Below are 25,281 nucleotides of genomic sequence, written 5' to 3'. Positions count from 1 at the left end.
AGTAGGGACACTGACCGGTAGATCTCCGAGAAGGGATCAGTACAGAGCTCGGGTTACACTGTACTCTTTCTCTGTATCCCTCACTCCCGCTGGCATTAAACTAATAAAGCATTAATCGTATTTTCTTTGGTTCTGCTGTTGTCTGATTTTATTACAGTGCAGGTCGACTCTCACACCCTAATTGACAAGATTCTCTCTCCATTGAAAACTTCCTTGCCTCTCTTCCTAAATATTTATTTTAGTAGTGTTTCTCTTAACTTTATTTCCTAGTTTCTGATGAGATGGAAGTATGTGTTACTATCTGTTCATTATCCTCCTTACCTTTTCAACATGACTATAATTGGACAAGGTACAGATATTTCTTTTCATTGTTTCCACAAACTTTAAACCTGCTTAATTCCATTCCATTCATATCCCTTGAAATAATCTGATATATACTAATCTAGTAGTACTTCATTAAACTAGTATACAAATATTTCATTAGAATACGAGAAGATAATTTCATTAACAATTGCACAATATATTTTCACAGCACTTTATGTCATAACATAACTTCTTCAGGCGTGCGAATTTTGAGATAATCACATATCCTAGCCTTGTTACTATGACCTCACTCACTAAAATGGAATAAAGTAAAAGAAGCAAAGAGAACTAAATTGTAACTCTACCGGCATTCTAGAGCCAGGCCAGTCATCCAGGGAGGCAAACATTATGTGGAATGGATGGTCTGATGAATACTGATGCCAGACGTCAAGGACAGACTACAGTGCCGTATCTATTCATGTGTATATTTGTGTATTCTGCCAGTGTTCTAGCTCATGAAAAACAAGTTACAGGTTGAGGGATCTTATTGCTATGGTGAGTCTATTTCTAGAAAATTATGTACTTTGAGTGAAGAAAAATGAAGTTTCCATGTATCAGGATAGAATTTCGGTGGAAGCACTAAAATTGATGAACATGCTGAAGAAATTTAATGGAGAGAAGAGAAGCAATAACTTTGAAAGTGAAATACTTATAAGTTTTAAGTAGGTTTTTAAGAAGATTATTACCTTGTTGACAATTCATTTTCAATCTCAATCATCTCTCTGTTAGGTACATGTTTAAAACTTTGTCTCCACAATGTATGTTGGTCCCAACTCAAAAGAGAACATTTCCTTCTCTGTTTATTCTTAAAGCTTCTCTACGTGGTATTGTTAGTTTTGTTTCTATCTATATACATGAGAAATAGTTTGAGATGACCCAACTCATTTCATGTAAGATTTTTAAGAGCTACCAGAGGAGAAGTCATTCATTTTATCAGTTTAAGTTGTATTTAATTTCAGCATACCAACAAAAAGTACATTAACCCAACTTGCCACGAAGGCATATATTTAAATTACTTTATTTTAGGACTTCAGGTTGTCCTTCAATATTGGCATTTGTGTGTACTGGTATTTTTACTTTAATAACTGCAAAATACTGGCACTTTGAACAAGAGTGTTTATTCTAATTCTAACAATAAGGAACTCTTGTTAAGTAGGATGTTTGCATCATGTATATAATAAGTGTAGCTGAAAAGATGATGCTGCTTAGTTCTTATATAATGATACATAAACACATCATACAGCTTTCTCTCTTTGAGGAAAATGGTAATTTCTGATTCCATCTGTTCTCTGATTTCCATAGTCAGTTCGACCCCCTCAATTCTGTATTGTTTGTGACGTTGGACTTGATTTTGATACTGAGGAACTTGCAATGTCTTAATTTGACTCTGGCCTTTGATATGAACTGTAATTGACTGTGTGTTAACATCAGAATAGCTTCATCATCATATATTATTTCAGTGTCTTAGAGGTATGCCTTTTAAGTGATTATTTGGTATGCGTGGACAGGTCTAAAATGACTGTCAATATGAACCAAATATCCTTTTAGCGTACAGATTTGGATTACACTGGTACCTCACTTAGCGCTCATGACACATTACCAGGAATGAAACCACGTGGAATCAGTGTGAAAAGGGCCATTATAGCATTCCACATAGAGATGTGACTGACAGCATTGCTGCACCAAAAACATAATGCACATCTCTGCCCTTCAAGTTGGTGCACACTGCTGTCTGGGAACCCAATGCAAGCTCTGCTCCTCTGGATCAATGAATCACCCTCTGGGTCCATGTGGAGAGGCTGCCTGTGAGTGCTGATGTTAATACCCTGCTTTGTTTGGTTACGCATCTCTCCTCAGCCTGGAACTTTATCTGCAGTAACAAGATCAGTAGTCAACAACCATCACTGAGCTTGTTGCATAGAGATGTTTATGGGCTAAGGAGACAGCAGCTTCCATCACATCCATCACGGGATGATGAGAGAGGCTACAAGATCCATGTGGTCTATGAACATGTGAAGCAGCTGTTGCCAGTCCCCAACAGTGGTTGCACTTGCTGTGCCAGCCAGGCTGCAGCCCCAAGCCCCATAAAATAATGCTGAGTGGCCACACCTATTGCCCCTGCCCGCTGAACACCAGCTGTCACAGGCAGCCACTCTGCACTGAGCTACAAGTATTCATCACTATGAGTGCACCAACAGGGAGAGCAAGGATTTGCACCAGGTTCCACCATCGTAACGCAGAGCAATGGGGAGGGCAGGGGTTCATGCTAGTGTCCCTGCACCAAGTTTCTCAGCACACAGTCAGAACAGATACCTTAACAAGTACAAGCAGTTATGTACCTATGAGTGTTCAGACTCCAGGACCAAGAGTGCTATAATGAATCAGCACTGTGCAGCACAGTGCTAAGCAAGGTACCAGTGTACTTTACTGAGGTCCCATTGTTTAGTGACATACTTTTTCTTTGGTTTAGTAGCTGTATCAGTCAAAATTGCTTTTAGTCAGTTAGAATCACTTTTCTTCATCTCAAAACATTGCTGCCACCTTCAGTTGTTACTTTTCCCCTCTCAAAGTTAGATTGCACCAAGCTCAACTGCATGCGAAAATGACAATGCACTAACAACTCTGCCAGAGCAAAACCAGCCCTAGAGTGTAGAGTTGGACAGTATTTGAACAAGAAGTTAGCCACTAGACAACTCATCATGAAGCTTGTGTATTTTGGAATATTTGCTTCTTGAAGGCTTCCTTTAACATACCTACAGATCCTTCTGACATCCCATTGAAAGCAGGATGATACAGAGCAATCAATAGATGTTTGATGCCATTACAAAGAGTTTGAAAATAATATCCCTTTTGCTAGTGTCCATTGTGAAGCTAAAATCCACCTCAACTCTTCATTGATGCGATCTTACAAGTACCAATATGTCTGACTTAATATCATGTTAATGTCACAAAGAAATGATTATTCCCTTTTAACAAAAGTTGATGTCTTCCCATTAAGATGATAAAGAACCCTGGATATTAAGGCATATCAAGAGATGAATAAAGAAAAAGAAGGAACCATATGGCAGGTATAGAAGTAAAGAAATGGGGGATGCCTGTCATGATTATAGAATGGGTAGGGAAGTACTTAAAAAAAATTAGCAGGGCAAAGAGGGGGCACAAATTGTCATTGCTCAGTTAAGGTTAAGGAATGTCTCAGAGCTTTTTGTGGAAACAGGTGTGTTTTATGGTGACCATGTTCGAAGATTTGGAAGTTACAAAGGATGATCCATGTTTCCACCTGTTCCAATTTAATGCAGAAATGATATTTTGTAACTAGAATCCCTTTGCTTGTTAAAATCGCTATCAAATAGTAATGTATAAAGTGCTATAGAGATCTTTTCAGTACCACAGTCCATGAATTATCGCTTTCTTCATAATAGATTATGTGGAGTTCATGCTTTCACTGGAATTGTACAGCACTGATGCTTTTAATTTTATTGAAAGGGCTCAGTAATTGTAAGAGTGCTCAATGTTAAAGAGAAACAAGAATGAGGAAAGCTGATTGATCAGTTGTAATCTCATAAAATAGGCTGTGCTACTTCCTTTATTAAATATTTGCCCCAATGTTTACAAACAGTTTATCTGAATAATCAAATCTATTGAATTTTGTGGTGAGTTTATGAGAGAAAACATAAAATGTGGTGGTTTTCTCCAAGTAACAGACGATCTACATCAACACAGCCATGCACTTTATGCTTATTGGTTCAAGAAATATGACCTTGAATAACCCAAAACAAATCTGTGTCTGTTATTTTGTGACAGCATGTAACATTGTTTTTGAGACAAGCATTTCAATTCTGATTATCTCTGATGAAATAAAAACAGATCCCTTGACTGGACAGTAGGACACCATGTCACAAATTATATTTCATATGAGTTAACTGTATAATATTTTATAAAAATTAGAATATTTTTCCAATTCAGCATATTGGTGGCTAGCTCAAAGTTTGCACGTAATTTTCTTCTCTATATCTATCCAGTTACATGCAATTGTTCTTCATCATAGTAATGTAGATGGCAAATCTTGAGGTGCAGTGTCACAAGTTATGCTGTTAGTACCGTTTGCACAATAAGTTTACCCACATGGATGTGGGATGCCTCCTGGTTGTACATTAAAGGGATGGGGGGGGAGAAATTTTGACTGGTGGCCCACTCAGATGGGCTCCTATCTGATACACTTAAGGGAAGACTATATGCAATGAAGCAACTTGGAGAAGGAAAAGGTGAATGTTTAAACTGATTACGGTGCGGTCTCTCCTCTCAGATAAAGGATCCCATGAAATTACTTTGTAAGGAGCAGTAGTGTTGTTTTGGTGCCATGCCAAGATTTCTTCCCAAGCTGAGATATGAGATATTTGTAACATTGTTCTTTGAGGCAACTTGCTTTGTTAACATTGACCCCTGTGTTTATCCACATCACAGCAGTGACAACACTTTATTGATGTCAAGTAAATTAAGATGTCCTGAATTCATGAAATGTATGGTTCATGGAACAAGAAGGAAATGATTAATTAGTGGTTTATGTTGCTGCTGAGCAAATCTAGCTGCATTTTGGGGTACAGTGCTCACAATCATGTTACCCTACTCAACTCTGAGTTGACCCTATGACCCTCACATAGACCTCTATTACAATACCCAGCTGCTGCTGAAATATGCATCTCTGCCACTTCCACTTCTAAAATTTGCTTCTGATATCCCATCTTCCAGTAAGTCGTCATTGCTGTCCTTGATACCTGATAAAGTTTTCATTGTGCTTCTATCCCCTCATAACCAGGCCTCTGCCAGACCTCCCACCACATCCTACATTCTCCAGAACATATGCAATTTCTTGTTAGTGTTCATAACAAAGTGGCTGGCAGCCAGTTTGAAAACAGCATCAAAGGAAATGAAGGAATTCTCATTTGTATGGTACCATTCATGTTTTTAGGGCACAACAAAGCACCTTGCAGCCCACGATTTGCTTAAATGTAGGGGCTGACTGACAGGCATTTTCCAGAGAGGAAGATGATGAATAATTGATTAACCTCCTTGTCTGAGAGTGTTGCTTCAGGGTAAATGTTAACCACAATATCCGGACTCTTCAAAATAGTACTTCAAGAGGCAGAAGGATTTTGCTCATCATATGGCAGGAAATAACTCCAATAACACAACGGTTCCTTGATATTCAACTGAGTTGTAAACCTAGAATATTCTTTGAATGGTGCTTGAATCAATAATTTCTGTTTGCCAAAGCAGGAATTGCACCAAGGAACCAGACCAGCAGTTATTGAATTATTTGATAAGTTGATCCTAATATTTACATGATTCAACAATGCGCTCAGGAGCTAGAATATAGTTTCATTTTCAGGAATTGATTATGATTTTTATATGTGTGTGTATATATATATATCAAAAGCTTGACAAAATCATTGTATTGTATAAAACTCTGCACTTGGCTTTCATTTTAATATGGGAAGAGCACTGGTTATGCCAAGCATTATAAATTATGATGGACATGAAACATTTTAGCATTCATTCAAGTGTTATACCATTTCAAATCAATTTCCATTATTATCATTCAACCTTAAAACAGTTGTTTTCATTAGAATGTTGATATGTCTAATCATGTTAAGCATACTGGGATCAGAATCAACATTAATCTTTCAAGCACTAATTTTTGTATAACATTTCAATTGAATTAGTGGACTATGCAGTAAATTGCAACATTGTAAGATTAATATAAAGAATTTTATGAAGAAACGTATCAGACCTGAAGACATGAACATTTTATTATAAATATTTGCTCGACTGAGTGACCTGTGAAACTGTTTTTCTAAATAAAGTGTAGACTGCAAAAGATGAAATTTATTGCACATTATTTTCACAGACTTATTTGCAGTAGAATAACAAATTAATTAAGCAGATTATGATTTCATCCATTGAAAAAGGACAGAATACTGTTGATAATGACTGAATTTCCTAAATAAGGATAGGCCCTAGCCAATCATACTAGCAATTTTTATAGCTTGTGAATGACTTTCTCTGGATCACAGTTCACTGTTTAACATATTTTCATTTATTTATCAAGCACACAAGTGATTTGATTGTTCAGATTGACAGGAGCCCATACTATCTCTCTAAGGTCAGAGCAAAGAGTTGCATGTAGTGTTATTGTCCAGACGTTGGTCAATTGAACAACTACATTAGATGCATTATTTAGTGAAGTGCATTAGTTGATTCATATCCCATCAGGGTTATTTTCTGTAGAATGCTATATTAAGAGAGTTAGAAGCAGTAAATTATCTACAAAACCTTGAGCTACATTTTTATCCTGGCAGTGTGAACTTGTGTTAGTTTTTTGAATTCAAAGTTCACTACAAAGATCATCATAAGTGCAGCTATTCATTATAGGTGTAGACACATAAAGAATTCCACAGTTTATAAATGGTTTCATCTCCAACCTTAAGAATATGGGCACAAAAACTGATTTCATGTCATCTGAACATGCTCCCAGTGTGAAAATGGCCCAGCAATGAAAAGATAACTAAAGAACTCTGAATAACGTCATTAGGCTGGAAAGCTACAGTACATGCATTGGACCGCTGGAAAATGACACTGGAGCAGTAGTAATGGAGAACAAAGAAATGGCAGAAGAACTGAATAAGTATTTTGCGTCAGTCTTCACTGTGGAAGACACCAGCAACATGCCAGAAACTCAAGAGGGTCGGGGCAGAAGTGAGTGCAGTCGCTATTGCTAAGGAGAAGGTGCTTGAGAAGCTAAAAGGTCAGAAGGTAGATAAGTCACCAGGACCGGACGGAATACGGGAAGCCCCCAGGTTACGAACAAGTTCTGTTTACGAGACTGTTCATAACCCAATTTTGTCTGTAACTCGGAACAGTGTACGCGCGTGCGCACTTGGCCCAGGGATCGCGGCCATGCATGCGCACTTGGCCCGGGGATCGCGACCGCACATACGCACTTGGGCTGGGGATCGCAGCCGCAGATGGCCCCAGCCGCACATACGCACTTGGCCCGGGGTTGGGTTAAAGAAGTTGTACCGCCACCATGGTAGGATTGGGGGCCGGGCCCGCTTACGAACTGACCACGAAGGTCGCTTCGTAATTACAGGCATTCATAAGTCGGGTGTTCGTAAGTCGGGGACTTCCTGTACACCCCAGGGTTCTGATAGAAGTAGCTGAAGCGATTGTGGAGGCATTAGTAGAGGTCTTTCAAGAATCACCAGAGTCAGGAATGGTTCCAGTGGACTGGAAAATCGCAAATGTCACTCCTCTCTTTAAGAAGGCAGGGGAGCAAAAAACAGGAAATTATAGGCTGGTTAGCCTGACTCCAGTGATTGGTAAGATTTTAGAGTCCATTATTAAGGATGAGGTTTCAGGGTATGTGGAAGCACATGATAAAAAAGGCTGAAGTAGGCATGGTTTCCTTTAGGGGAGATCTTGCCTGACAAATCTGTTGGAATTCTTTGAGGAAGTAACAAGCAGGATAGACAGTCAGTGTTTGTTGCTTAGTTGGATTTTCAGAAGGCTTTTGACAAGGTGCCACACATGAAGCTGCTAAACAAGACAGGAGTGCATGATATTACAGGAAAGGTACTAGCATGGATAGAAGATTGGCTGACTGGCAGAAGGCAAAAGTGGGAAGAAAGGGGCCTATTCTAGTTGGCTGCCAGTGACCAGTGGTGTTCCGCAGGGGTCAGTGTTGGGTCCGCTACTTCTCACATTATATGTTAATGATCTGGATGACAGAATTGTGGGCTTTGTGGCCAAGTTTGTGGATGATACAAAGATCGGTGGAGGGGCAGGTAGTGTTGAGGAAGCAGGGAGTCTGCAGAATGACTTGGATAGGTTGGGAGAACGGGCAAAGAAGTGGCAGATGGAATATAGCATAAGGAAGTGTAGGGTCATGCATTTTGGTATAAGGAATTAAGGCATAGATTATTTTCTAAACGGGGAGAGAATTCAGAAATCGGAGGTGCAAAGGGATTTGAGAGTCCTAGTGCAGGCTTCCCTAAAGGTTAACTTGCAGGTTGAGTCAGTAGTAAGGAAGGCAAATGCAATGTTGGCATTCATTTCAAGAGGACTAGAATATAAAAGCAAGAATGTTATGCTGAGGCTTTATAAGGTTTTGGTCAGACCACATTTGGAGTAAGCAGTTTTGGGCTTCATATCTCAGGAAGGATGTGCTGGCATTGGAGAGAGTCCAGAGGAGGTTTATGAGAATGATCCCAGGGACGAAAGCGTTAACATATGAGAAGCATTTGATGACTCTGGGCCTGGACTCACTGGAGCTTAGAAGGATGAGGGGGACTCTCATTGAGACCTACTGAATATTGAAAGGCCTGGATAGAGTGGACATGGAGAGGATGTTTCCAGCAGTGGGAAAGTCTAGGACCAGAGGGCACAGCCTCAGAATAAAAGTACATCCCCTCAGAACAGAGGTGAGGAAGAACTTCTTTAGCCAGAGGGTGGTGAATCTGTGGAATTCATTGCCACAGACAGTTGTGGAGGCCAAGTCATTGAGTATATTTAAAGCAGCGGTTGATAGGTTCTTGATTAGTAAGGGTGTCAAAGGTTATGGGAAGAAGGCAGGAGAATGGGGTTGAGAGGGAATAATAAATCAGCCATGATCAAATGGCAGAGCAGACATGATGGGCAGAATGGCCTAATGCTGCTCCTATGACTTATGGTCTTATGATCCCAATAAGTGGAGTTTCATTGTTGTTAAAAAGTGCCATGGCAGTCATAGGAGCAATCATCAAACAAAAATTAACACTAGGAGTGCAAGAGAAAAGTTTTAAGGCAGAGCATCTTAAAGGAGAGAAGGGCTGAGAAGCTTAGGGACAGAATTACAAAATTTAGGACCAAAGCAGCTGACAGCATGACTGCCAACGATGGTGAAGAATTTCCAGGCTGCAAGTGAAAGTGTGGAGAGATCTTGGAGAGCTGCAGGATTGGAGCAAGTTGCAAAGATAAGGAAGGCCAAGATCAAGGACATATATATTAAAAAAAACTGGATGAAAATTTTAACATTCTTAGGCATTGGGCAAGTGCCAATTGAATTGCAAGGGTAGAGAATAAGAGATAATGCAACAAGAATATCCAGTGGCAGCTAACAAATCAAACAGACTTAAAGACATTTTTTTCCAAAGTTACTATTTTGTTACATGGCCTTTCTCATGGGATCGCTTCTTGGATTTTTAGATGAATATTGCACACTTTTCTGATCCTACCCAAATCAATAAAGTTAAATCTGAAACTAACATGTTGGAGCAATATGGAAATCCCATGGATCACACTTCAAATAAAACAGTTCAAGTGCTAAAATAGTGCAAAGAAGTATAATGTGCCTGAGTCAGAGCACCTGTTTATGAAAAGCTTTTGTGAAACTTCGAATAAGTACATTGAAATTGATCAATATTGAGAGGACAATAATTTAAAATAATGTGAAAGAATCAGAAGGGAGATAAACATTTTTAAGCACATTGTCATTTTTTGGAATATATTCACTAAAAGGGTGGAGGAAGCAGATAAATTCTAACTTTAAATAACAACAGCAACATGTATTTAAGTAATACCTTTAAAGTAGTAAAATTACCTGACAGCACTTCACAGGAGAGTAATCAAACAAAATTTGACACCATGCTACAGAAGGAGATCAAAGCACAGATCAGAAGCTTAGTCAAAGGGATAGGTTAAAGATGGAAAGAGAGGTAGAAAGACAGTTTGGGGAGGCAATCGAAGGTAGAGTCACCAATAATTGACTGAAGTACTTCTAAGACTGGAATTAGAGGAAAGCAGATGTCATAGGGTTGGAGGAGTTTATAGAAATATAGAAAGGAAAGTGAAAAGAAAAAAAACATTGCAGAGTTATGGAAAAAGCAACAGAATGAGACAATGAACACTTTCTGCAGAGGTATTGCAGGCTGATGAATTAAATGGCATCCTTATGTTCTCTATGTTTGGAGGATAGAATCTTTGGTCTGAAGTAATAAACAAATAAGAGGGAATCTTATGGACTTTTAGATGACATTGTAATAGAAAAGAACATTTCATTATAACCATGTTACAAGGACAAAGGAACATAACTAGTAAAAGTTTAGTAAAAGGTAATCGAGTATTAATGTCAATAAGTAATTTATCATAGAGAGAAAAATCTTAACTTTGTGAAGTAATATTAAATGTGTATATCGTAAATTGGCAGCCAGTTATAAATCCAGCTAGCAGTTCAATGACTTCGCATTATCTCACAAAAACAGAATTCACTTCAAATTGTGACTGGCTCATTGGATGGGCTTCAACCAAGGGTCTTGCAAGAGCCCTAAATGACGTTCCTGAAATGTTAAGAAATGGTGCATGAATTGTCTTTATATTTCTAAGTGAGGTTTGCTTATTTGCAACCAGGCACTGCATCTTTACAGGACTGACACTATATTGCATCTGTTTCATTAACTTTTAGTGAACAATTTGTCTCTGATTGAATAATTCTTCAGTATCATTCCTTTTTTTTCCTCATAGTGCAAACTGGAATATCAAGCATGTGTTTCAGGGAAGCAGATCTCAGTCAAATGTGAAGGACAATGCCCTTGCTCAACAGATAAATTGACAATCGAAGGAAAAAATGAACCAAAAGGTAAGCCTTAAAATATTTTACTGCTTTAAATGTTGATGTTTTAAAGCATCAATTTCCCTGGTTTGATATTTGATTTGGGTCATAAAGATGGATAATGCATTTTCCCCTGTATGTTGTAAATAGAGCAAATATTCATGTTAAATTACACGTTAATGAAATGTTCTAATACTACTATTTCAGTCACTTTGATTCAGAATTATTCCGGTACCAGTAGTGCAGAACTAGCAACTTACATTCTAAGGCCCTGAAAGAGCCAACTGCAAAATAATGGGAACTTCCAAAACTCCCTAGAGTTTAGAATCCGTTTTTAAGGTTGTGCAGACAGCGTATTTCAACGTGCCAGGAACATCATGCTTGACAAATCTAAAGGAGATTTTGGGGATGTAATTAACAGGGTAATTAAAGGGTATCAATGAGTAAATATATTTGAAAATTGAATGCTATTTGTTCAGGTTCCACATAAAAGATAAAGGCTTATGAGATTGGGGGTAAGTAATTAACATGGATAGGGAATGGTTAAGGAACGGGAGACAGAGAATAGCCTGTTTCCAGTGTAGTGTCACCAGGCCTCCAGCTACTTAAGTCTATATTAATGACTTGATTGAAAAGACAGTAAGTAGGATTATCCAAGTTTGATGCTAATATGAAACTGGATGGGAATGTGAAATGGAAGCAAAGACTCTGCAAAGGAATATACTGATTGGGCAAGAGTGGAAGACCTTGCTAAAATTGTATAGGACTTTAATAAGAACAAACCTGGAGTATTGTGGGCAGATTTGGTCTGCCACTTGAGGAAGGATATACTTGGCAAGGAGCCACTGATGAGATGAGAGAGTTATACTAGATTTTCCTGTGCTGTCATGTCCTTAGAGATTAGGATTCTAAATGAAAGGGTAGGTGTGAAGAGTATATTTCCTTAAGCTAGAGAGCCAGGAGCTCAGGGTCATCATTTCAATATAAGGGCATCAGCCATTTAGGACTGAGATGAGAAAATCCTTTACTCGGCAAGTTGTAAATCTTCATAATGCTCTGCCCCAGAGAACTATGAATGCTCAGTCATTCATGACTAACGTTGATACATTTTGAACATTTAAGGGAAGGTAGAGATCTCGGAATCAGATGCAAAATAGACTTGAACTACAAGATTAACCAGAATTTTTTTGAATCATAGAAAAGGCTCAAAGGATCTGTTCTTATATTCTTGAAACATTTCTTGTCATTTACATTGAAAATTAACAAGTGTAAATTTATTTTTAATTTGTAACAACCTGAAAATAAAATGAATTATCTTATAGAGTTTCTGTGCAAGTTATTTTAAGTTACTTATTTAATAGTGGACAATTTTCAGTCCTGTACTTCCTGCAGGGAGCTGCATTAATAGCACATCATTGTCACAGAATCTTGATTTTTCCATCCAATAAATTTAATGAGCAGAAACCTGAGGTAGTGCACTTGTGTTGTGTTGCCTGCAAACACTGTTTCCCACTGAAAGCTATGGATTGCAGAATCAGTCCTCCTGTTGACAATTAGTATTAGATTTAGATGCACCAACTCAAGTGTTAGCCGTTTATTATCAAGTAGATTCAGACAAAAGTAAAATTATTGGGGTAAATGGGAACATTTAATATATACTTGAGGACTCCCCACAATATCAGAGTCTTCAAGTATATTGATAAATACAGTGTTTATTGATATGATTGTTACTTTTCTGAATTCTTTATTAAACTGAATTATGTTTTCTCAATTAATCCAGCTGTTAATGGCACCTCATGTTTTCGTGTTATGATTCTTTAAGTATGAAAGTATATGGAAATTCATTGTAGATGTAAAATTCTGTGGGGAGGTATTCCTTGAACCTTGTGGCGGTAATGATGAGTATATTTATTAGCTTGATGAAAAACACAATGATGCTGGAGGAACTCAACAGGCTAGGCAGCATCGGTGGAGAAAAGCAGGCAGTCAACGCTTCGGGTCAATCTGCTCAATGTGCAGTAATAATTAGCAGTGTCACTGTAGAAAATGGCATTTCTATCACTGTGTCATTGATTTTAGTAGTTCTTACAGAGATCAGAATAAAAAACTGTTGTCTCTTCAGTACTGTATATATTCTTTAGCAATAAATGTCATGCCATGTGTGAAAAATTCTGGACATAAACATGCTATTTTGACTTTCAGTTGCAACACTTTGACAAGAATACTGTTTGACAAATTTCCCAAACCAGTAGTACAGCTATTTAAGACTTTATTTAATTCCCAAAATTAGTTCATGCTAATGAATGATATAATTGGGTCTCTAGTTGCAGATCAACCTGTACAAAAAAATGGCAACATTAAAGTATGTAAAAAAGCATATGGCTGAAATTCACAGTGTTCCAGTGCGTTCCCAAGATGTTTGGCACATAGGAGCTGAATTTCCAACTCTGAAATTCTATGGAACCAAATTTCAGAAATGGGCTTCAACATGTATATGTTATTACATTGCATGTTTGGTGTATATGACAAAGGAAGGGTTTCTGCCCCATAATATTTGATTGTGAGCTTCTAGACCCCATGTTGGTGCCTTCATATGCCAGTGGTTTTAGCTAGAATGTTGGGAGTTAAGGTATCAGAAGCGGTTGGGGGTTGCTTTATTATTTTTCAGTGTGGTTAAGGATTGGGAAGTGCCAAAGTTCAAATGGTGCTGAATGTCCTTGTACATAAGACACTGAAAGTAAATATGCTGGTGCAGCAGGTTGCCAGAGAGACAAATGATATTTTTGCCTTTTTTGCAAGAGCATTTGAGTACAAGGGTAAAGATGTTTTACTGCAATTTTATAGATCTTTGCTAAAAGCACACTTGGAGTAATGTATACAATTTGTAATGCCTCACCTATAAAAGGTAAAAAAAAGGACATAAATACAATGGAGAGACTGCACTGAAAATTTACTAAACTGCTTCCCACGATAGTGGGCACATCGTATGTAAAGAGATGTGTAGGCAAGGCCTCTGTTCTTTAGAGTTAGGAATAATGAAAAGGTGATCTCATGGAAATATACCAAATTGTTAGAGAGCTCAACAGGGTAGGTAAGGAGAGAGTGCTTCTCCTGGCTGAAGAGACCAGAAGTAGGGGTTATGGTCTCAAAATTAGGAGTAGACTATTTTGGACTGAAATGAGAAATTTCTTCATTCAGAGGGAGGTTAATCTTTCCAAAGGGCTGTGGAGGCATGGTCATTGATTGCATACAAAACTAAGATCCATAGGGTTGACCTGGCAGATTGAATGAAAGTTACAAATAGAAAATATATACACGGGTAAAAGGAAAAGCATCACAAGTAGTCTACAGAATGTGTGCTGCTGCAGCTGTTAGCTATGGCTTAGTGGGTAAGCTGTCTGTCAGAACGTTTGGGTTGAAGTCCCATTCCAGAGATTGACACAAAAAATAATCTATGGTAATAAAAAAGCCTACTGCACTGTCAGAGGTGTTGTTTTTCAAATAAGGTGTCAAACTGAGACTTCTAGGTGGTGGTAATAGATTCTGAGGCATTACTTTGAGGAAGAGCTGGAGACTTATCCCGAGTAATCGGCTCAATTTTTATCTCCTATCAGCATCATAAAATAATTGATTATCTTGTCATTATTGCTGTTTAAGAGACTATGCTCTGTACAATAGGTCAGGGAATCATAGAGTCATTCAGCACAGAAGCAGCTCCTTCTGCCAACTGAATCCACACCAGCCACTAAGTACCCATTTACACTCATCAATTTTCCCCACATTCCCAGCAACTCCACCCAGGTTCTAATGCTCACCTTCACACTAGGGGCAATTTACATTGACCAATCAATCTACCAGCTCACATATATTTGCTATTGGAAAGAAACTGTCTTATGCAAAGCAAACCTCCATCATCATAGGTATAATGTGCAAACTCCACTCAGACAGCACCTGAACCTAGGATTGAAGCTGGGTGGGTGGGCTGCACCTCTGTGCTGCCCCTATTGGATCCGGCTTTATCTACATGACAACAGACTATAAAAGTACTCAATCAGCTACAAAGCTCTTTCAACCTCATAAGCTTGTGAAAAACATTGAAAAGCAAGTTTTTCTTTCTTAAATAAAATTGCTTCCACAAACTTCAAGACTGCAGTGCCATTTAAATTGCCTGCTCTTTCCAGTGATTGCTATTTAAAAGGAGTAATTGAAGTTAGCTGCACTCGCTGGCATTTTGACCTTATGAGCAAAGCAGACAGATTAAGTAAATTTGATATGTCTACACTGTAAATTGTGAACTGCTCCAATGGCACAGGGCAGTTTCTTGTGAAGTACAGTCATTAGGTTGACTAAAGTCAACTCAGTAATCCACATCATCCAAGGGACACCTGTTGTGTTGAACACTGAAAATATTATTTATATGTTGTTTCTTCTGTGTGTTAGATGTGAAGCATTGCTATTTTTGTCATGATTACTGACATTCAGATATTCTCTGAGGATTACTGGGATAGGAACAGTTTAGATGGTGAGGACAAAATGGAATAAAACAAGGGGTGAAAGTAGGGAAATGTGAAGAGTAGTTAGAGTGGGATGAGCCAGACAGTGAGAGGTTAGGAGTGGGAAACATTGAAATCAAGAAGAAGGATAGGCAATGCAGCATGATTAGCCACGCTTAAACAAGATCACGTACAATGATCACTGCTTTACAAACTGGATAATAAGGTAAGAAGATATTTTCTCAAACAAATTCAGCTGAATCAAGAGAAAAATTTTGCTGCAAGTGTCAGTTCTAATAAATTAAGGCTAACCTTTCAGCGCAATGGTTAATAAAATCTCCCTGGCCTTAGACAGTCGTTTTGAAATTTTTCTCTTTTTGAACAGTGAAAAGGTTAACTATGTAAGATGTGAAACTAATCTGAGCTTCCTTAGATGTTAGTGAAATAGTGCAAAAATAAGTCATTTTTCATAGACTTTCAGAACAGCGTTATGTTTAAAATAATTACAGAAAAAAACCCGATCACATGATTTTGGTGTATATATTTAACATTTCCTTGCTTAGTTAATTTTTTTCATTCTTATTGACTGCTAATTTCATTTTTACTTGCCAACATAGTGATATTTGGTTACAATCTTACTTTTGCCTTTTGTTGTTCAAAACTTCTTAAAAGATAGCTAACCTGGTAGGAGTGTTTTAAATTCAAAGATAAATATGAAATTAATCTTAAAAACATTATTTTTGTGTTAAATTAAGGAGAAAAATTAATGGTTTGAGGAATGTAAACATGCAAATTCAGCTGAATGTAAAGTTATGCATGAAGAATGTAAACTAATCTCTATGACAGATTATCAGGGCAAATAAATCTAGTGACGTTACAGTCTGCTGAAAGGGAAAAATAAAAAAGTCATTTTGTTCAGAGATCAAAAGTCATGAGTCAGGGGAACTATAGAAATAATCTTAGCATCACTGCTAGACTTAGCAAATGCCATTTATTTTACGGGACTACATGAAGAGTGGACTCCAGAATCTTAACGTAAAAATGGACTCATATTTTTCTTATAAGATTTCTGTACTAGAGACTAGAACCAGGCAACATACATACAGATTGGAAATCTGAGCGAATAGTTTATAGTAAAACATTTATACATTATAGTAAGTCAAATTTACATTGTTGTCAAAAAACCTCATTCATGTAGCTCCTGCTTTTCACAAGGCAATCTAATTAGAGCCTCTGAACTGGTGCAGAAGAAGTAGGTGCATGTTTCCAGTTTTGCATTTCGTATTCCAAAACAGGCTTGTAGTAAGGAGACAAATGCATGCTTGAAACCCTAATTGCAAGTTTGGCGTGTTCTGATTCTACTAGCACATATTCCTGTTGCTAGCAGTGTAATTTAAGCATTTAGCTAACCCTGCAACCTTTCAGATCACAGTTTGCAGATGGATGCTTCCACAGCTTGCATAGGTGCAACATCAAACTCAGGGGTTCTGTGGCAGCATTCAATCTCAATGTTGACAGTTCATTTTCTGTAACTTGGGGATAAGTATTGTAGCCTGGGAACATAGTTTGCTCAGGAACTTTGTTTGTGGGCTGAGTACAAAGTTTGCTCAGGAAAATTGTACCTCCTTCAAGGACAATCCTAGAAGAGCAGGGATATACTGTATGGTCACCCTGAGGTACAAGATCTTTCCATCTGCTGTGAAGTGCAGTTTATCCCAAAGTGCTGTACCCCAGGTAACTGTTATAAATGACCAAAAAGTTGTTAAAATTTCTGCAGCTTTTGCTTCCTCTCTTGATCTTAACTGATCTTCAGTGATTAGTTAGCTGGCTGTTTAACCAGTCCCAGGAAAATGAAAAATAAAACAGAAAATGCTGCAAATGCTGAGTTGATCAGACAGAGGAGAAAATCAGAATTAACAAATCAGATGAAGGAACATCAACCTAAAACATTAACTCATATTTTTACCCCTTTCAGGCTGAATGTTCATAATCACTGACAGAGAAGAATAAGCTACTCTGAGACCTTTGGTTGGATCTTTAAGTACACCAATAATGAAATTCTCTTCTGATTTTATATTTCCTTCCCTTTCACTATGTATCTAGTTGGACAACCCAATAAAATACCTGATTTTGTTATTAGGAGGAGCAAGAAAAAGAACCTTGCAAGCTATAATTCTTTAATTGCTCATATTCTATTTAACACAACATGTCCATGTTCCCAGCAATTAAGCAATGGAGTTTATTCCAGTCAACAGGCAACTCCAATTTCAGTAAACATGGTTTTCTCTGTCCCTTGATGGATTATTTTTTAACTATGGAGAGACATTAACTGTAAAAGGAAATCCACCAGTCTATCCTGATTACCACAATCTCCCTGTGCCATAGTCTTGCACACTGGCACCAATCCTCCCCAGTGTTGTGATAGCCAACCTTCTGTCAATTGGTCACCCTGTTCTGATGGCCAATTTCCCCAGAGCCATCACGGCATCCTGCCTCCAATCTGCCTCATCTACACCAGGTCCAATAGCCAAACATCCACTGTTTGCCAGAGATTGTGCCAGAGGTCTCCAGCAACAGCCACCTTCTGCTGGTTTTTCCTTCTGGCTGCTGCCAACAGCTCAACAGGTGATGTTTGTTTTGTTGATGCTTCAAAATAAAGACAGTGTTAAACACTCATTCATTTGAAGAGTGGGCCTTGAAGCTGCCAGAACCACTCCAATTATACTTTTCCCAGCAGTTCACTACATGTAAACTCGAAAGGTTTTAAGACACTTGTGAGGAGTGAAATAACATTTGTGTACTGCTAGTGAAGGCATAATACCAGATAATTACCTTTGTGAGTCAAGCTTAAAGAATTATGTGGTAACTATTTGTATTTATCCCCAAATAATTTTTATATAAAACGAAAAAGCTGCTAAAATATAACATTTAACAATTTCACAAGCCTAGAAATTCTACCAGATAGCAGAATGGTTTTGTGCTCTATGTGATAATTTTTTTAAAAAATCCACTCACTCAGAATGTATGTCCAGCTGTTAACGAAATTAGAGCTAATTGTTCCAAGCTTACATGTGCCAAGTACACAGAGCATGCTGGGCATGTGCAGGGATGTCAAATGGTATGCAGCACCCCTTTTGACATCACTTACATAAAATCCTTCTGTGCCTATGAGGCTCATAAATGCTGCAGTCCACAAGCACTGAGACAGGTCTTTGCCAGAGGGCACTGGTTAATTGGCTCACCCCAAACGGGGCCATTGGCAGACAGTCTGTAGCTTCTATTTTCTTTTTAAGTTTCATAATTAGATTGCCCCCACCCGTTTTCCATTTACGACCATTACTACTTCTCCCATTGTCTGTGCAAACAAATACCCCTTTTCACTAATCATCTTAATCACTCAAACCTGACTATGTACCTACCCACCCTTACTCCCACCAATAATCTCAGCATCAGTTCTTTCTCCCTTTCACCTATCCCCTTTCCTGGCATTTCACCCACAGTTATCTTTTCTTCATCCCAGACCCCAATATATTCCCCAAATCAGTTTCTTCCTGCTCTGCACCATCCACAATGACAGGACCTTTGTATTAGTTTAGTCTTGCAAGGCGGGCAACACCTAGGATCTCATGTAATAAAACGGATGAGCCCAGAGGTCTTGCAAAAAGCTGATAGAAACCCCTTTAACATGCATTTTTTGGAGTGTTTTCTGGGACACTTATTTTTGTAGAAATGTTCTTGTCTCTGCCCAACTCTTACCTCGATTAATCATTTATTTTTCTCAAGAATAGTTGGAGCATTATAGTAAGATGCTGAACTTTCATGATATGAATACAGTAACTGGTATTATTTATATCTCGCAGTACACATTAAAAATTGTCAGAGTTTGATAATAAAATGATTTGAAATAACATTGAAGTTTGCATAATTACACTGAGATTGCAATATTTAGAATTTTACTGCAGTGCACAGCTGTGATGTGTGCTGCAGAATGTTTTGCTCTTTCTGTGTGATTGCAGTGTTTGGTTATATGCAATGACTTTGATGTTTTTTGTTTGATTGCATACCCATTGGGGAAGTGCATTTGTTACTATCCAGTGACACCAGGAGAGCAAGTATTGTCTGTGTTTGCTTGATCAACACCAAAGGGAAGCGTGAAGAGTGACATTAATGATTAATAACAGTAAAATCAATTGTAAACTCCAATCTCAAGTTAGGAACTCAGATTCACCTGAGAATACAAAAAATCAATTTCCTGTCCTGTTTCTGCAAGCCATGTTATTGTGCACTTTTGTTAATGATTGCAGCAATATTTTTATTCTTCAAAAAAAAATCAACCATTTTGACAAGGTCATCTCTGTTATTGGGCCTTGCTGTGCACAGATTGGCTGCAGTAATTTTTAATTGTATGACTCATTGGCTGTGATGCTCTTTGCAATGTCCTTTGGCTTGAAAGAGGTTACATAAATGCAGGCTCCCTTTTTATCTTTCTATATGCATACTATCAATATTTATGTGGTATCTTAGTTAAAATAATAACAACTTTCATCTTTTTGTATTTTTCATATAAAAAAATCCCATTGTTTTTCATCATGTTATCAAAATACATCAAGACACATGGGCACATGCATTAGACAGATAACAAAATAGGTTTGAAAGGTTGTCTCTTTAGAATAGCAAAATAAATTAGAGGGTCAGAAGGATTTAGGGAGAAAATTGCAGATTTCAAGGTCTTGGCAGTTGAATATATGGCTTCTAGTTCTACATAGAACTGTTATCTTCAGGGGTGCTCAATAGGTCTAAATTGGAGGAGTGCCAAGATTCACAAGGAATAAAATTAACAAAAATTGGCTCAGCATACCTGAATCCAGATATTCTTCCCACATTCCTTTTAAAAATCTTGACAGCTGGGAGAGATTTTCAACAATAGGTTTTACCTTGCAAATGTAGAAGACGTTGCCTGCTGGAATTTTTGTCAGTTTGTATTTCAAAGTATTTCAATTCACAGAACTGACTCAATGCATCTGAGGACCATGGACCAACAATAGGAACTTTGTTTTGAAGTCCCTATGGTGATTTTTCTTTCACATTCTACATAATTTATCAAGAGAATTTATTTTCAGCTTGGGAGGCAAATTATTTCAAAACATCTACATTTATAGAATATCCTGTCACTTCCTCAAGACATGCAGTATTGTTAATACAAAGGCAAATTCTGCCAATAGCAGAAGTCTGAAATAAAAACTGAAAATGATGCAAATTATCAGCATGTCAGCCAGAATCAATGCTTCATTCTGATGATCTTGCATCACAATTGAAAAAGATTTGCTCAGAATTTATGTTGAAAAATTAAGAAATCCATGAGAAAAACAATCCTTACATTGCTAAGAGGATAAGGATTGTGTTATAGTAAAAGAAGAAGCTTACATCATTAAGAAAAACAGAAAATGTCAGAAATACACAACAATTTGGGCTGCATCTATGGAGAGAGAAATGGAGTTCATGTGAAGCTTATATGATTACCAGAAGCAAATAGTTAACCTGAGGATTGAGAGCGTTTTAGGAACTAGCAATGAATTATCAAAAATATGATAAAATGAGAAGAGAATTTGAAAGTAAATGAGCAAGAAGGACATTAAAAAAAGATTAAAAGAGGTCTAACAAATATGAAAATGAACTCAGAAGTAAATTTGGGTCCTATGAAGGCAATAGCAAGAGAAATTACTATTGGGAGTGAAGGAATGGCTGAGGTACTAAGGAAATATTTTGGAATTGTCTCCAATGCAGAAGATGCAATAACAGGAAGGGGAACCAGTGATGGAAGGAACTTAACATGGGGCTGTCAAGCAATTAACGAATAATATATCAAAACTTTTGACTGATCCAAAGGTAAATTGCATGCCTTAGTAACAACAAATAATTTGATTTAAATGTCCATTGTGTTCAAATTCCCTCTGTGGCTCTATCTCTGTAACCTGCTCCAGTTCTACTACCCTCATATGTTTGCATTTGTCCAGTTCTACACTCTTGGACTCCTTTGCCTCACTATTGGTGGCCGTTTGGCTTGCTTTCAAATAGGTGACCTAAGAAAGTTCTCCTCAAAGATCTCTTGTGTGAACACTTCCTTCTCCATTGATGTCAAGCATCATTTCAGTGATGCCTGTTGCCCTGCACCTGAGCTGCCATGACATTGGTTAACAAATGAGTTGCATTCAAGAATTCTTGCAGACAGCAAATCAGAAAAAAAGTACAAATTTTATTTTTTTAAGAATTCTTGCAGATAGCAAATCAGAAAAAAAGTACAAATTTTATTTTTTTAAGTATTATTTGAAGTGCCAAATAAAGAAGGTACCTTATTTTTGTATATTATTATATGTTCCATTACCTGAAATACCATAGACTTTTCTTTAAAATATTTGATAGGAGCATTATTTCAAAATCCATTTTTTAAAATATTCCTGTGAGGAAATCATACTGCAAGAACTGCAAATAAAATTGTTAAAGCTTGATAGTTTACTTACCAATAATTATGCCCATTAACAATCTGTGATTAGGTAAATTGTCCTATTCTGCAGTGTTTGTAGAGCATTTGTTGAGTTTGCAAATATCTGAAAGTTGCAGCAGTTCAAATGAATGCCTTCAACTGGAGTGGAAAAGACTGCAAAGCAGGTCCGATTCTGTAACGGCAACCAGGATTTCTGAACTAATAAAGGTGCGAAATCCAGACGTTGTTACTGGTTTCACGGAGTAAAGAACACTGGTAGTTTTTTTATCATTACCATTACAAAATCAGTCTCTGTGATTCATAAGAGTTTGAGACTTTGCTAAGAGAAGATTACCAAAGTTTTAAGCTCAGTGTTGCCATTATTTAAGTAAATATCAATAAATTCTAGAAGTAATATTGAATTTGCTAAAACTGGAATGCCAGACTGAAGAGGGTTGTCAGATCCTCAGCAAAACAAATCAGTAGCCCCAAACAGAAAAAAAAAATTGTCGCAGGAGCAAGGTCTTCACCGAAGTCAGCTCTGAATTTACAGAACTATGTTGTAATTTTAGTGTTGACAGCGACAAAAAAGAGACGAGGAAGATTTTGGCCAAAACACTGTTTGGGAATTCAACTGATCTCTCACCAGTGTATTGCCACAGCAATTCCAGATTTTCATGTCTTTGTTCTTACAACTATTAGATGCACCAGTTGACATTGGGCAATCAAAATAATGCATTTTTAAGTGAAAACAGAACCAAACAAACATCTGTTTTAATCCAAATAAGATAACAACTGATCATTAATGAATTAGTCACAAATAAACAACTTTGATCCTCTGAAGGATCTCTGACCCAAAACATTAACTGGTTTTCTCTTTCCACAGATGCTGCTTGACTGGCTGAGTTCTTCCAGCATTTCTGTTTTTGTTTCAGATTCCAGCATCTGCAGTCATATTTGTTTTCCATCTCTGATTCTTGATGAGTGAGAAGAGGTAAATACTCCATCCAGTGTTTAACTAAGGTGTAAATGTGGAAAGAATTTTATGGTTTTGTTACTCCAGCAGAAGTCTAAAAGGAATAGGACCTAGTGAGCTGAAGGAAGTTGAGTGAGATTTCTTGTTAATGCACACCTACTATATTTTGAATACAATGTATGTGTCAGTCCTGATCTTCTGCCCTTATACCATGTGGTGCTGGGATCTAGCCCTGTTTCACTGCAAGTGCCTGGTTTCCAGAGCTGGTGTGAGCTTAAGCAGACAATGGCACCTTGTGCCCATGTGGCTGGCTGCCCTTTCACCGCACTAGTGAATTTCTAATGGAGTCCAACACGACAGCATGAATATCCAATATTCAGTGTGAGAAATCTTACCAGTGAGCATCCACCAGGTTAAACCCATCATGAGTACAGCAGCCCCATTCAAATGAATTGGAGTATTTGGCTGCAGGGAGAAAAGTAAGTTGGTTCAAATGTTTTAATTATTTTTAAAGATCTGCATGTAATTTAGTATCCTGATTAAAAAAAGATATAAATGTTATCTTTTGATGGTTCCCACATATCTTTGAATGTCGTTGAATGTCAAAGCCATTCACAAATATTCAATAACATTGAGAGCTTTGACAGTTGGTGAGCCTAGGTCAGGATCTCACTGGCTCTGAAAGCTTTTGTGTGAGGGGCAAAAGCTCACTCTTACTGAGACAGCTTCAGTGTTGCACTGTGCCTTAGTAAAAGACTGCACTTGGGCCATGCCAGAAGAAACATCAATGCCCAGGGTCAGGTGACCTCATCAGAACTCTTGGGGCAACAGAAAGTATACCTCCATATTGTGATTTCAATAGGATACATAAATTTTATTCTGTAAGTTCAAAATAATCTTTATTTTACTAGGTTAGATGTGTTACATTGACAACTTGGCCATAGCTAAATGATTGAAAATACCAGACAGGAATCCTCTGACTTGTTATTAAACAAACAGAAATATTCTGCAAAATATTATTGGTCTTCTACTCCATTTGCAGACCAGTTTGTCACTCGAATGCTTCTGTTCAGTATGGAGATTTTTTAAAATTTGATGCTTCATCTTAAGAAAATATTGGGATAGGTTTTCATCTTTTAGTGCCAGATATTGCTTGGGCAAAAAGGAAGATTCCATGGTCCTAATGGAAGAGCTTAATTTCTTTCCTTTCAAATGGATGCACAATTAAACTGAGAAGGCTTTGAAGTGAGAGTTACTGGAGGTTTTTAAAATTATCGTTTTAATAGGATGCATTGGAAGAAAATTATTTCTTTTAACTATGAGTCACTGGATAGGGACTGTCAATTTGAAATTATTCCTAACAGAGTAAAGAAACATTCTATTCACAAAGGATTGTGGAACACAGAAAGCTCAGTCATGGGGACAGGCAAAACGACTGCTCCATTTTTTAAGAGGAAGTTGGATAAATATTTGAGACAGTGAATGGAAAGAGAGCAGGCTAATAGAATTAGTTTTGGACTGCTGTGACCAACAGCCAGCACAAGTAAAAGGCACGGTTTTGAAGGACGTCAGTTCTATATTGTACTTGGTTAATACTTGTCTTTCAACCAATATCATTAAAATAGACTTGCCTTGAAATTGGAATGGAAAAATACATTCATCTCTGTCTTCTACATGGAAGTCACACAAAAAAGTGTTTTGAATATGTTTTGATAAGTATGCACCCATTCCCAGTTGAAATTCAGCCTGTTGAGAAATTGTATTGGGCATTTCTTGTTCTGATTTTCCTTATTGTAAGAGTCATCTCCCTGTCATATTTTACACACACAATGACATCATCAGCACGTGCAGCACCCATTAATTTCACTGACAGAAATTAGATCAAAGGGTCATGCTTAAGATCTCCTTTTATAACTTTCAGTAAAACAAGGAGTACATCATGCTGAAGGTAGTGAATCATGTGTGATTTAATGTGTCCCTGCTGGGACATTGTGTTCATATTTTATAAATTCTGTGCCGCCAGTCATTTCAATGTATTAAGAATATCATTGCTGGCAGCACTGAGCACACATTGAAGCATCTATGCTCTGATATCTTCAGTTCATTAATGCCTCAATCTGCAGCCCCATGCTGCTGCTGCCTACAGTGCCTTTGTGATAACTTGACATGTTAGCATGATCCGCTCATCCTATTTATCGGTGGGTGGGGGGCTGGGGGAGGGTGGTTCTTGTGAATCTCTATCCTTTTATTCCTCTCCTCAATTTTCTGCAGTTCCCTGTCATTTGCCCTGACCCCACATCAGGTCCCTCCCCTGGTTTCTCCT

The 25,281-nt window shown here is 37.7% G+C and overlaps 1 protein-coding gene across 5 annotated transcripts in view; it reads left to right on the top strand.

Annotated features, from left to right (window-relative positions):
- The window catches only part of spock3 (SPARC (osteonectin), cwcv and kazal like domains proteoglycan 3), a 379,982-nt gene that overhangs the window by 253,412 nt on the left and 101,289 nt on the right, over positions 1-25,281 (top strand). For all 5 annotated transcript variants that reach the window (XM_052037688.1, XM_052037669.1, XM_052037679.1 and 2 more), the window contains one exon: positions 10,921-11,035. In XM_052037688.1, coding sequence (XP_051893648.1) covers positions 10,921-11,035 — 115 coding nt within the window. The remainder of the gene's footprint in view (positions 1-10,920; positions 11,036-25,281) is intronic.

The sequence above is a fragment of the Pristis pectinata genome, chromosome 2, assembly GCF_009764475.1.
Source record: "Pristis pectinata isolate sPriPec2 chromosome 2, sPriPec2.1.pri, whole genome shotgun sequence".
NCBI classification, from domain to species: Eukaryota; Metazoa; Chordata; class Chondrichthyes; order Rhinopristiformes; family Pristidae; genus Pristis; species Pristis pectinata.
The sequence above is the reverse complement of the archived record's forward strand: the minus strand, read 5'-3'. Positions and strand labels throughout refer to the sequence as shown.